Source organism: Carex rostrata, chromosome 15, assembly GCF_964058835.1.
Source record: "Carex rostrata chromosome 15, lpCarRost1.2, whole genome shotgun sequence".
NCBI lineage: Eukaryota > Viridiplantae > Streptophyta > Magnoliopsida > Poales > Cyperaceae > Carex > Carex rostrata.
The window spans coordinates 4981219-4995083 of NC_135932.1; the positions used below are offsets into that span (position 1 = coordinate 4981219).

The 13865-nt window shown below is 34.7% G+C and overlaps 2 protein-coding genes across 4 annotated transcripts; both read left to right on the plus strand.

Annotated features, from left to right (window-relative positions):
• The first annotated feature begins 1003 nt into the window (after positions 1-1003).
• LOC144566805 (uncharacterized) lies at positions 1004-7793 on the plus strand. Of its 3 annotated transcripts, none has more exons than XM_078316830.1 (15): positions 1004-1189; positions 2301-2912; positions 3029-3341; positions 3794-3940; positions 4045-4133; positions 4393-4485; positions 4716-4842; positions 4994-5058; positions 5154-5325; positions 5743-5934; positions 6221-6268; positions 6352-6495; positions 6743-6825; positions 6920-7035; positions 7386-7793. In XM_078316830.1, exons 2-15 carry the CDS (start codon positions 2362-2364, stop codon positions 7472-7474), a joined length of 2229 nt encoding a protein of 742 aa, XP_078172956.1. In that variant the 5' UTR covers positions 1004-1189; positions 2301-2361; the 3' UTR covers positions 7475-7793. The 3 variants fall into 3 exon arrangements, with proteins under 3 accessions (XP_078172956.1, XP_078172957.1, XP_078172958.1); XM_078316831.1 differs by lacking the exon at positions 1004-1189 and adding an exon at positions 1226-1323; XM_078316832.1 differs by lacking the exon at positions 1004-1189 and adding an exon at positions 1429-1593.
• Positions 7794-10931: 3138 nt separating this feature from the next.
• LOC144565985 (stress response protein) lies at positions 10932-13448 on the plus strand. Its single transcript, XM_078315845.1, has 5 exons — positions 10932-11155; positions 11745-11846; positions 12488-12629; positions 12767-12825; positions 13036-13448. The coding sequence occupies exons 1-5, from the start codon at positions 11069-11071 to the stop codon at positions 13273-13275; spliced, it is 630 nt and encodes a 209-aa protein (XP_078171971.1). The 5' UTR covers positions 10932-11068; the 3' UTR covers positions 13276-13448.
• Positions 13449-13865: the final 417 nt, after the last annotated feature.

Genomic DNA, 13865 nt, shown 5'->3' on the forward strand with positions numbered 1-13865 from the left:
CAAATTGTTGAAACTCGTCTATCTTATAAGTGATGCGTCTATATGTAAAAAATTTAATTTTGAAATTAATTTAGTATAAAGTCAAATAGTCAAAATTAAAAAAGTTAATAAATTAATTTTAATGCATTCATTTTTTTAACGTTTTTTTGAGCTTTCGACTCTATCCAATTGTAGAACTAGAAAATTACTCGGAAAACAAGTTCCATGATGCAATTTTTTTTTTTAAAACCTTTGCAGAAGCTATGAAGTCGTGAGGGGGATCGAACTCTCGACCTTTGGATAGAACAACTCTAGAATTTTTTTCAAGTCAATTATGCTACCTCCCCTTTCATTCCATGATGCAATTTTAAGATTAAGATTAAGCCAACAAATTAGAATCTGGTTTCTCGGCAAAAAATGAATTGGTCTCCCGGGAATTAGAAAACCAACAGCTAATTAGACCCTTATCTGAAGAAGAATTGAAGCAAGTTGTATTCAATTCGGATTCTTCTGGGTATCTGGCTCAGAATGGCATACTCTTTAGTTTGAGTAGAACTAGGGTGAAGTCAAGTCTAAAACATGTTAAATTGGTTTAAAATGATAAATTCGAACTGTTGAAACTCGTTTATTTTACGAGTGATGCGTCTATATGTAAAAAAATTAATTTTGAAATTAATCTAATGTAAAATCAAGCGGTCAAAATTAGAAGATTAATAAATTAATTTTTGTAACATTTTTTTGACTTTTGATTCTATACAAAATTAAATTTCAAAATTATTATTTTTTACATGTAGACACATCACTCTTAAAGTAAACAAATTTCAACTGAATTTAAAATTTAAAATCAATTTAACGGTTTTAACTTAAGTTCACCAAAGGAACTTAAGAATTCCCTAGTTCTACTCATCATATCATATGTATAATGCTTAGATATGGTTCCGTCAAAGACGTTTCTACTTTCATCCAATCCGGGCCGTTAGATATATCATCAACAGTATCATTGAACGAATGAGCGCAGTCTATGCTTTTACTTTTGTTCTCATTCCCCCCCCTCTCCAAGCACACCTTGACGAGTCGCCTCGCCCACCCTCCCACGGAACGCATAGGAGAACGAAGAAAACCATTTTGGTAATGGCATTCGCAGCGTGAAGCTGATCGGAAGCTCCTCTGACTAGAGTTGACACTAGACACAGATTCTCCTCCTCCCCAGGTTCAAACTCTTATTTTGTTCTTTACTGTTCTTCTTTTATTTCAGCTGAAGTTCTAAACCTAATCGATGGCACCGGTGGTAAATTAAGAGAAGGCGCTGACTATTTTTTAGTGTCACTAAATGAATTCTTTTCGGTGAAAACATTTTTTCCATTCTGAAAAATTCAATTTTAATTCGTTTCTATTGAAGTCATCTCTACTAAATTGAATTGAAGGCGTGTACTTTTTGGTTCCTATCAGAGCCTATATTCCATTTCAATCGCCATTTGTCTACTCTCTATACATTTCTTTGTCGTTAAATGAAAAACCCTAACTAAACCATTTGAAAGGGTCAATTAGAGATGGATTTTGCAAATCTTTCTCCAATCAAGTGTTTGTTTGATCCTCTGATCTAATATTAATCTGGTGAGCCTTCCTTTTCGATTTCACGGATTTCATTGTTATCTTTGTTAGGATTTCGTAATGGATTTTAATCCAGAATAGAGCATAAATGGATTTTTATGGAATTGATTGAATGTTTTGCAATATCTGCTATAAAGATTTTCGTTTAAGAGATTTCTGTGTCTGATGTGAATGATCAGTTGATATATTGCTAAGGATTAGCAGGAAATGATCTTATTTGGTGTTGAAGTGAGGTGATTAGTGTTCAGGTCACTGCATTTCATCCCCCACTATACCTATATGATATAGCAGTACAACGTGTCTGCATTTTATTATGTTTCTGATGTTGTGGTGATCCCTTGCATGTATTGTAATTGCACGAGTTTCACAGAAGATCAGCTGTCCCTTGCACAAAGGAGTTATAGAATTGAGTACCAGTGTTGTAAATTGAGCAGTTCTTTCATTGGATTTGTTGATTTGCAAAAGAGCTCAGTCAAGTTCATCTCCAATTTGAAACTTGGGAAGAGGACCTGTAAAATTATCTGAATTACAAGAGCTAGAAAATGCATGCTTTTTTTTTTTTTAATATATTAGAAATAAAAGAACAGTACAAGGAAAGAGTAATCGAGTAAAAACTTGTAGTAATGTACAGATTGACCTATATGTATCTTGGTATTTGTGTTAAGCTCCTGTGTGTAACTTCCATATTTTTTATAAAAAAATTCATACAGGGTATAGCCTGGCTAGATATGATCATAGCTGTCTACTATACCAAGAGAAAAGGCATAGGAAATGGCCTCAAGGGCTCTTATCAGGCGGAGAAATCATCTCCTAGAACACTTCATATCTCCAGTTCGAACCATTTCTCACATACACTCCATTTCTCATGATGTCTCAAGTCCCAGCAATGCCTCCAATTCTGATTCCAGAAAGGAAAAAGGGACGTACTTCTCAACTATAGCCAAAGAAAACATCCTTGGTTTCCACCGAAACAGATTTTTCACCAACTCCTATGGTAAAATCAGTACGCAAGATTTTAGACCCATTGGTGCAAGATTTTTCCTACAGCCAGTACGTACAGCCAGTAGCAGTACAGCTGCAGCACGGCAGTTACAGTCAGATATTGAATCCAATGAAGAACAGAAACAGAAACAAGCAAAGAAAGAAGCATCACCAGAAGAGTGTGACCAGGCGGTGGAGGGTTTGAGTACTGCTAAGGCAAAGGCAAAGGCTAAGGCATTAGAACAAGAGGCTCAGAAGCAGGTACAGTCAGTGGTAAAGAAGTTTTGGTCCATGATCTTTGGTATCGGCCCTGCGTTAAAGGCTGTTGCTTCTATGAGCAGGTACTGAATTGGAATTTTGCTTTTCCATTTTGTGGTACCATTAATGTTACATCAGTGATTGCAATTGCTAAATAATGCCAATCTGTTATATTTTCTGTTTCATTTTCTTTGTGAAGAGCTGATTGGGCTGCAAAATTAACCCACTGGAAAAATGAGTTTGTTTCGACATTACAACACTACTGGCTTGGTTTGAAGCTACTATGGGCAGATATCAGAATTTCTTCTAGACTTCTCTTAAAGCTAGCTGGTGGTAAGAGCCTCTCAAGGAGAGAGAGACAACAGCTGACACGTACCACTGCTGACATATTCAGGCTGGTGCCGGTCGCAGTTTTCATTATAGTGCCTTTCATGGAGTTTCTGTTGCCAGTTTTTCTGAAACTGTTTCCTAATATGCTTCCTTCCACTTTTCAAGATAAGATGAAAGAGCAGGTATTTTTGAACGCTTTTTTTGGAACTTGTTGTTGGGTTTCGGTGACAATGGTTAGGAGTAGAATGTCCTTTTGATTCTATGGTCTATTATTTTCTTGGTTTTTGGGTTTAAAGCAGAGTTACAATGTATTTTTTCTTTTAAAAAAATAGAAAAACATAGATAAAGTTAGTTGGCACAGGGTTCTCTTTCGTTGTGTTTTGATTAACTTCACAGAGATTGATGATGATGAAAAAACAAGATTATGGTTTTGAATTTCGGTACTTTTCTGGTCCTGTGAACTGGTGTGTGCTGATTTAACAAAAATAAAATTTACTTTTATGAAATGATTATTAGTTAAGTTAATTTTTTTAATCTATCTCAATTGTTACAGTTCATATCGGTATTATACCGACAGGGAACTATGCCACTGCTGAGGTGTTCTCACACTTTCAAAATTTTACTTTGTTTACAGGAATCATTAAAAAGGAGACTTAAAGCAAAAATCGAGTATGCCAAGTTTTTGCAAGACACTGCCAAAGAAATGGCAAAGGAAGTTCAGTCTTCACGAAGTGGCGAGTTCAAACAAACAGCTGAAGATCTTGACGAGTTTTTAAATAAGGTCAGGTTGAAAATTGGGCTATAAAATTGAATATGGCTACCTTTGGGTGCTAATTTTTTGGATTGATTTTATATTTAATTTCTTATTATTGCACTTGTGCTTAGGTCCGGACTGGTGGACGTGTTACCAATGATGAAATATTGAGCTTTGCAAAGCTGTTCAATGATGAGCTTACTTTGGACAATATGAGCAGGTGAATTTTAATATAATGCATAGTTTTTAAGTTCCTACTCTTCTGAAGGGAAAGTTTAGGGGCCTTTTTTCTCTTTATTTGGGTCTTTTGGATTTTTTTGTTTTTGTTTTGGGGTGTGGGTCTGGGGTTTTTGTTCAGAGGAATACATATAAGATACTTCAAAATTTTGGAGGGTAGCGGTGAATTGTTCCTTGTACTTGTGTGTTTGTTTCTTTGCTGACAAGTGATTAGGCCCACTAATTTTGTTATATAATTTCAGGCCCCGGTTGGTTAATATGTGCAAATACATGGGGATCCAACCTTTCGGCACAGATAATTACCTGAGATTCATGCTTCGTAGGAAATTGCAAAAGTAAGAATGAGAATTCTGCATAGATGATATAGAAACATACATACTTTTTTTTTTATCTTGTATGCAGTAGTATTTTGTTTTTAGCTTTGCTCACTACTGTGCTTTTCAATTTTCTCCCTTGTATTTCTTCTTTTTATGGAATCTGCTTGACATTATTTAGCTTGTGATGATATTTATTGTTTATAACAATATCCTTAATTTTTTGACCAAAATGAATTTCTCAAATTCAGGATTAAAGAAGATGATAAATTGATCCAAGCTGAAGGCATAGATACTCTTTCTGAAGAGGAACTGAGACAAGCTTGTAGAGAAAGAGGCCATCTTGGTTTGCTTTCCACTGAAGAGATGCGAAGTCAGGTTTAAGAATAATCAATTATTCTGCATTTATTCTTTATTTGCTTGGTTGCAGATTCAATACAATTTATTATAGGTCGTTTTCTCCCTGGATAAGATAATGGGACTGATTAGTTTGAATTAATCATGTCATTTTATTGAAATTTTCACTCAGCTCCGTGACTGGCTGGACCTATCTCTTAACCATGCTGTCCCGTCTTCTCTTCTAATCCTTTCAAGGTAACCTCGTTAAAACAAAATTCTTTCATTGACCTGATATTTTTGGGACCCCTTTAAGTGACTAGTGAGTTTTAACATCTTGTGATGTCTACTAGGGCTTTCACTGTATCTGGCAAGTTGAAGCCCGAGGAGGCAGTTGTTGCGACACTTTCTTCACTGCCTGAGGAGGTTGTTGATACTGTTGGTACAGCATTGCCATCAGAAGATTCTGTCTCTGAGAGGAGAAGAAAATTGGAGTTCCTCGAGTTGCAAGAAGAACTCATCAAAGTAAGCCTGTGTACTTTTTCTTGGGGCATTCTGGTGCTTTCACTTGAAAGTTTACTGAAAAATTATATTGACTTACATTATTTCTAGTTTGAAGTGTTATTCAGAAATTTCTAGTCGATAATTAGTCCTTTTTGGCTAAAGGGCAGTATGGTTATCACCACAAGGTTTTTTTAAACAGACACCTTTTGATTATTTCTAAGCATGATATAAGGATTCAGAAATTTACCTATTTGGAATGTTTTGGGCTTCAAGTATAACTAATGGGGCTTGAAAAGTTCATAACATCCAGTTTTTGGTAATAACTGAATTTTTTTTTTTTTTTTTTTTGACAAAGAGCCCATAGGCAGTAATAACTAAATTTGGCTATTGGTAAATGCTTAAAATTTTTGTTCTATTGTAAACTAAAACTCTTCACAGGAGGAAGAGAAGAGGCAACAGAAAGAGAAGCTCAAGGACAAACCTATGGCTGCTGAGGAGGACATTGCTCTGAAAGAGATGGAGGGCCCCACAGCCAGAGAAGCAGAAGAGTTGGCTAAAGCTAAGATGCCAGACAAGCAAGAACATCTCTGCAATATCAGTCGAGCTCTGGCTGTTCTCGCTTCTGCTTCCGTAATTTCTTTCTGTTATTAATCTTTATTAAGTGTCTATACCATCTTGATTTGTGATAAACTGGGGAGAAAAGATCTCATAAAGAAAAGAGAGGATTCATAAATCCGAAGTAATAATAAATTAGCCCCTTAGTAAAAAGGGCCTTGTACTTTGGGTAATAGCTATGGTCTGTGTGCTTATGTGGTCAAACCAGTCAATTTTGTGACCAAACAATCAATACAACAACAGAAAGCTTTTATGTAACATTTTTGCATACATTTGACAACTTCTGTTTATTCGTTTGCAGTCTGTTAGCAAGGAGCGTCAGGATTTTTTAAGCCTTGTAAACAAGGAGGTAAAAGTAACTCAAGAACCATTTATTATTGATTGTTTTATATAATTGTGAATTTTACCTGATGTAAAAACGGGAAAATACAGATTGAGTTATACAATAAGATGCTTGAAAAGAAAGGAACTGAAGGTGAAGAAGAAGCAAAGAGAGCATACATAGCTGCACGTGAAGTTGCTGACCATGCGGCTGAAACAGCTGGCGATAAGGTTTCATCTGCTCTTATAGAAAAGGTTCGTCTTTCTATCTCTTTGATAATGTCAAACCAAAAGTAGCTCTGTCAAATGTCTATTGTGGCATATCCTTTGACGTTATCTGAAATCAGAATTTGATGTCAAAAATCTACAACTCAATGACATGCAACAATTTGGTACATAATATAGAAGGTGAATTAGAATCAAGAGTTGTTGACTAGGAAAAATGGTGGCCAGAATCATTTACCTTATTAACATGATGGCCATTATTGTGGTACAATTTCAGGTTGATGCTATGCTGCAAGAACTTGAGCAGGAGATAGATGATGTCGACGCCAAAATTGGCAACCGCTGGCAACTTCTTGATAGGTAACCTTGTCTTAAGAATCAATGCATTTCATGTATTCAGCAAGTAAATTCAGTTGCACTCTAATGTATTCTTCTTTTGTTTTATTATGTAAAGGGATCGTGATGGCAAGGTGACACCAGAGGAAGTAGCGGCTGCAGCTGCGTATCTTAAGAGCACAATTGGAAAAGAGGGAGTGCAAGAGCTTATTGGCAAGCTCTCTAGAGATAAAGGTCATATCATGAGTTCTATATTTTTTTTTTTTTTGCTACTTTATATATATTGCCATCAATTTCTTGGTTACTGTGCAAATTTTCAATGTGCCAGGAATGCTCCAGAAAACAGGAATATGTATTGGCTTTCCCTTTAGATCAAAGGAAAAATACTCCTATAGAACACAAATGATCTTTTATGCCCATCTGTACTTTAATCCAAAAGGTCAAATGCCCCTCAGGTCACTGCTTACCCATAGAACATAGAAAAAAGGGCTACGTTGGATATTTATAAGATATTTAGGGCCTTGGTGAAATTACTTTGTTTTCTCTTTTTGCTAACTTAGCTATATTTTACTTCGGTGCAACAGAGGGTAAGATTCTTGTGGAGGACATTGTGAAACTAGGAAGTCAAACAGAGGAAGAAACAAATGAAGACGAAGAACCCAAACGGCAGTAGGCGGCAAGATTATACGTCTCGGTTTCTACAATAGAAATACAATTTTTTATTCCTGACATGAAGTGAACTTCTGTGGTCCTGTTTTATGGAGGGAGCAGTTGGTCATTTTTGTATTTTGTTTTGAGAGTAGGATGAACTGTGCTTTTGCTTATAGTTGTATAAATGTCATAACATGATACATTTCTAGTATTGTTTGAAGTAGTGCTCTGGTTGGCTTTTGATAAACCTGGAGCCACATTTTATAGAATAATAAATGAGACATTAATGGATATGTCTGACACGAACATTTCTAAGTTTCTTAAACTTTATATTTTGTTAATGTTCCTTTTTTTTCAACTATTACTTCTTTGCAAGTCATGCTTGTTGCTGTATCTCCATCTCATATGGAGCTCCTCTATTTTAATTAGTTTCAATGAACACGCCATATTGCATAATTTTTTTTTTTTTTGGAGGGAAATCCCATAGGATTAACTTTAATAATTAATTTGAAACAGTTTTTACAAGGTGCATTAAAAGAATAAACAGTTAGCAATCTGACAACTACAAGACACTAAACTGTAGTGGGGTAATTCTGGGAAGACTTCATTTTGCTGAAGGTAATAGAAGGCAACAAGGAATTGCTGGCATTATTTGCAAAATTGTGACGATCTTTTAGGTCTTCCCTGTAGATATATACTGTGAGAACTTAGTGGCTCTGCTATCTGTCTGAAACATTGTCTGGATTGTTGGATTCTAATGTGGCGACGCTTCAGTTGCTTTTGTGTTGATAATGTCTAAGAGGATCTTTGAGTCAGAGCAGAAAGTTGTTGCGGTAGGCCCTCAAGCCAACTGGACTGCCATTGCTTCACCAATGGAAAGGTTGCGTGAGTGCAGCAGAACATAACTCACTCTAGTTAACCTCCTTAGACCTTAGTTGTATGCTATAGTTGCAATTTTGATATAATAGTGCTTAATAACTAGTTTATTCGTAGCATATGGCTTTCCGTCAATTTATTATGATTTGGTTATTGTAGGAACATGGATTAAAGCCCTAATCACACACGTCATTAATTAATTATTCTCACTTTGAAAATTGTACTTGCACCTAGTGAAATTTGCACCAACAGCTAGTGATTTTATAGCCCTACTGTTTCAATTGGTGATATCTGAACATCAATGTTAACGATGATGCTAAGCTTAAGCTCCACCAAAATCGCCTCTTCTCTTTCTCTTTCTCTTCCTCTTTTTCTCTATCGGGTTTGTTTGAGTGAATTGTGAATGGAGGAAAGACAAACATGACTTATATAGTCTGTTTCTAGGAAAAAAAGAACAAGAACCGTCAAGTTTTTTGGTGGTCCAGAAAATAAGTCAACCGCTAGGAAACCTGAAAAAAAGTGGATTGCCAAAAAACTTGACGGTTTGGGTATTTTTATAATTTTTCAAAAATCGTGGGCGTTTCTATTATTTTTTATTCAATGTTGAATATTAATAAAAAAATCGGGAATTAAATAGCATCAAGAGACATTTTATAATTTTCTATTAAATATAAATAACAAAATAAGTCATATTTATATATTGTTTTAAGTATTTTTGAAGTTTATGTAAATTTACTAAATATAATTTGTTGTCTATAGGAAAAAATAAAAAAATTAGCAAGTAAGCCTATATTAATCTTAAAATATAAAATTAATAGAATTTGTGTTTACTAATTGTATTAACGATTTTGTTTACATTTGTAAATGTCGTAATAAGTTAACAGAGAAAATTAAAAAAAAATATAAATATTAAGTATTTAATAAATTATTAAAAAAATAGAGAGAGAAATATACTAAATTTGAAGCCAAGGTCAGCTTTTTTTTTTCTATTCAATAAGATTTTGTTTTGGAATTGTAGGAGAGTTCTTGCTGCAGAGCTTGAACTAGATCCGTTTGTACTGATTTTCCATTTTACTGATTTGTATGGGAGGTTTTGCATTTAGTTTTGGTAAATGTAATATAAATGTTTCTTTCAAATTTCTGTTTCTTTTTGACATTATAATGAATTTTTTTTTCTTTCAAATCTCTGATGACAAACCCAGTCAACAAACAATCCCAGTAAAGAGGGCTGCGTTTCGAGAAACATCGATATTTCTGCAGATGTGTGTGTGTATAAATTTATTTATATTACATAATTTATAATTGTTTGTTTCTCCAATTTTTGTAGGATTTTGATTTTGTGTCGTTCGAAGTCATGACATATTTTGATTTTGTGATTGATAATTTATTTATTCTGATATGAAGCAAAAAGAAGTAAGAAATTAAAAGCTACGAAGAAAATTTGTAAAATTCTCATCACTTTCAACTTTCAAGTAATAGTAGCTTCATTTCATACAAAAGGAAAAACTTGATACAGATAGTGCCCCATAGCAGATATATTTATTACAAAATTAGACATAACACACATACAATTTTTTGTTACTCTGATATGTGTTGTGTTAATTGTGAGGTCTGTCTATCCCTATTCCCTACAAATGACAGGCTATATATTCCCTATGCCCCTATTTATTGCAAAATTAGGGCAGTATTATTTGTGCTTTGAGATTTGTGTCAAATTAAAAAAGAACAATTCTGGACCGTGCGAGTCAATTGTACTTAGACCGGTAACCTGAGGGGATGTGAGTTCACAAGTGACTAGGACTGCAAACGAATCGAACCAAATCAAACTTACCTCAGTTTGAATTTGAATAAGATTTGAACCGAACTGGTTTTGATTTGTTTCAGAACGAATTTCAATCGAACAAATTAATTGCGATTTGTTTTACAAATCAAATTGAAGTCAATCGAATAATGAACAACGGATTTTTTTGATAGCCACCGGTAGTTTATACATTAGTTTTCTTCACGCGAAACAAAATTCACGCAGTTCCCTTTTACGTTTTACCTTTCACGAATTTACACTGATGAATTATGGGCCAGTCTAAAATTCCCTTACCTTTTACATTGCTGGATTGATTAAAATCACGACATGTACCTAGTCAAATGAAACTTATTTCCATTGTTAATTTGTTCCGCTGCTAAAATATTTTTCTATTATAAGTTATCATTATATTAATAATTTTAAGCTCTGATTGATGGTTGAAGCCATTAGTTGCATTATTTGAGATTCAAATCTAAATAGTTCATGAACTAATTTCGAACGAACTATACTTAGTTTGAGTTTGAATTTGTATAAGATTCAAACCGAACTAGTTTGTTTTGTTTCTAATTTTGAATCAAATTAATTACCGACTTTTTCCGAATCACACTCAAGTCGAATCAAGAACCACAAAGTTTTTGTGCAACCCTACAAATAACTGTACCGCTGTAGAGCGTCAATTGAAAGCCTGAAAAAAAAAAAGTAGTGGGAACTGGGAAGTGTACAATATTTCATGAATAGGGGCTTATGTGAAAAATATTCCAAACAGTTGGATTATTGGAATGAACTAAAAAAAGTGAAAGGGTGAAAAAACGAAAAGAACGACAAAACCTATCTTCCTCGCTTGCGCTCTCAGTCAAAAGCGCTCGTGGCTTCGCACCTCCATTTTTAGGGTTTCTCTTTGTTCGAATCCACCGACGAAACAGAGATAGAAAGTGAGAGATGGGGAAGAATCAGGCTTACAAGGCGATGCAGAGGTCTCGCGTCGGCTCCAGCTCGGCTGCCACGAATGAGACCGATGATGGCATGGTCGGTCCCCTTCCTTCTCTCAGCTATATTTTTTTAGATTTTCCATTACAATCGTTTTATCTTGATTCCTGATGTCTCAAGTTTGCTATTTCATGAATATCTTTCTAAAATCTGGTTTATCTGTAATCGTACCTCTATTACGTTCTACAAGTGGATTCCTTGAATTGAGGTCCCCATTGTTATCTAATTGAGGCATTATTACACTGTGTTTCCTTATTAATTTCAATCTGTCGTAAATATGTCGGTACCTTTCTTCAGTTAAAATTAACAGAAACATTTTGTAAAGCAATCTAGACTACACATAGGGCAAGCATATACATGAAGTGTAAGAGCACAACAGACCTATTTGAACCCATTCTTGTTGTTGATTGTACAAGATTATACAAGATTATATGGAGTTGTTAGAGTCAGTTTGGGTCAGATTTGGAGTTTCTGTTGTACTTGTATGAGTTGACATCTCTATGTACTGGAGGGAATATCTATATCATTTTCAATAGCTATAATACCATTTTTCACTTTGAGCGACACGGTATTTGTTTTGTATTTTTTTTCGTATAAAAATGAATGAATACTAACGGGGGCGTCGCAGGCGGACGGTTCATTTCATTCACCAGAGTGGCACGCAGCTCGCTTGGCCAGCCTCCAAACTTCTCACACCATCACCTGGGAAGAGTTCAAGCGCAAACAAAAGGTTCTCTCTCTCTCTCTCTCACTCTCTCGCTCACTCAAATGATAGTGTCTGATTTGTTCTTGCTTTATGTTTCTTTGACATTTATCTTAGTTTATTTTTTTCAGAAATGTTTTAAGTTATCTCTCTCTATTTCTCTATAGATCATTTTTGTTAGGAAAATTACAACTCTTTTCTTCATTTATGTCTTGGGACAATCTTATAGATTGTTATAGTATCAATTATACTTAATTGATGGTTTAGAAAGGAAGGTCTCGTGCCTCTTGGGGAAGTAAGGTGAATGGGGGACTACTAATAGAAGAAAAATCGAAATGAAATCAAGAATCCAGGAAAGAAGGAAATAAAAAAAATTAGCAATATGCTATGCTAATTGACACGCTTATGCTAGCCTCTACATTAATCTCTATTAAAGAATATGAGTTAATGGAATTAATGGCAAGCTTTTTTTTTTTTTTTATACCAATTCATTTTGTTAAGATTCCCAAATATTCGGACTTGAACCTAGATATGCATTTTTTTATTTTTTATTTTTTTGCAATGGTGTTCATTATTATATCTGTGCAGTCGAACACTGATGCTGTCATTAACTATTTGATAAAACATTGCTACCTGATGTTCATCAAACTTCTTTCATTTCTATGTAGGAAGATGAGTTAAAGAAAGGAGAGGTCGAGGCTGACAAGGATAGAATGATGAGAGAATACAGAGCTCAACTTGATGCCGAACGAGCTCAGAAGCTTGCACAGGGAAGAAACCGCTCAAAACTTAGTTCCCGTTCTAAGAAAGGTACTCTGTAAGCTAGAACTGTTTCCTTTGTTAATGATGCAATAATTCCCTTGTCTTTTTACTCTCTTTTGATACAATTTGCATGTTGCAATTAGTTTGCCATTTTGCTTTCCTAACCTGCTCTCTTCATCATGCAGAGAGGAAGGATAAAGATAAGGACAAAGATACGAAAAAAAGAAGCAAAAAAAAGAGAAAGGTAAAACATCCTACAACATTGACCAACTACCGGTTGATGGATTTGGAAAAAATTTCACTTCATGAGAATGTTTGATATGTGGATTAGTAACTTGTGAACTGACCTTTTCTGGTGCCTCCCAAACCAATAGAAAATTTTATTTTTAACTGAAAACTGAGAATATGCTAATTTATCCACATTAATCTTTTAATTTTTTTTGTTATTTTACAGCACAGAAGGTCATCAGAGTCGAGCTCAACAGACAGTTCATCCTCTGAATATTCTAGTAGTGACAGTGAAGATGAAGGGAGAGACTCGAGAAGGTCAAGATCGAAATCTAGGTCAAAGAGGTCGAAAAAGGAAAAGACGAAGCACAGGTCTAGGTCAAAGACCAAACACTCTGGCAGTGACAGTGAAGTGGGTGGCGGCCCTGTACCACTCTCAAAATTCTTCGGAGGTTCCAAAGATTAGCACACTCCAAATTTACATTTTGCTGCTTTTAGGGATATTTGTTGAGTGCTAAATCTGTAGAATTTGGTTTTTATATTATAAGGCAGGAAATGTTGACAGTAAATTTGTGTTTTGTTTTTGCATAGTTCCTTTAGTATTTATTTGGTGGTTTTTCTTTGCGAGCTCAAATATTCCATTCTGTGCTTTTATTATGCTTCCAGGGCTCCGCCATATTTTAAAGATAGGTTCCAAAATTCAAAATTAACATAATGGAATTGTACCGTCATATCATATACATTCGATTAAAAAAACTATTGATTTTGTTACACTTTCGGAAGTATCAAGAACTACGAAAATTCACCGATCGAGCTGAGTTCTGACGGCTGTTTCGATTTTTCACATAGATTAATTTTGCCTGTTTTATTTAGTTATATTAGTACTTTATTCTTTTTAACTATTAAGTTCTTAGAAGGCGAAGGCAAGACAAAGAAACAGTAAATAAAATTGAACTACCAGCCTACATCTGTTATATCGTTTATTTTTTATGGTTTTTACTTTTTAATCATTTATTATAATGATGTGCTTTGTCACCTAAACCGTCACGGAACAAA

Coding starts and splice junctions, on each gene's coding strand:
- LOC144566805 (XM_078316830.1), top strand. CDS start 2,362: ATGGCCTCAAGGGCTCTTATCAGGCGGAGAAATCATCTCCTAGAACAC. Junction 3,342..3,793: donor AAGATAAGATGAAAGAGCAG/GTATTTTTGAAC, acceptor CTTTGTTTACAG/GAATCATTAAAAAGGAGACT. Junction 4,134..4,392: donor ACTTTGGACAATATGAGCAG/GTGAATTTTAAT, acceptor ATATAATTTCAG/GCCCCGGTTGGTTAATATGT.
- LOC144565985 (XM_078315845.1), top strand. CDS start 11,069: ATGGGGAAGAATCAGGCTTACAAGGCGATGCAGAGGTCTCGCGTCGGC. Junction 11,156..11,744: donor ATGAGACCGATGATGGCATG/GTCGGTCCCCTT, acceptor GGGGCGTCGCAG/GCGGACGGTTCATTTCATTC. Junction 11,847..12,487: donor AGTTCAAGCGCAAACAAAAG/GTTCTCTCTCTC, acceptor ATTTCTATGTAG/GAAGATGAGTTAAAGAAAGG.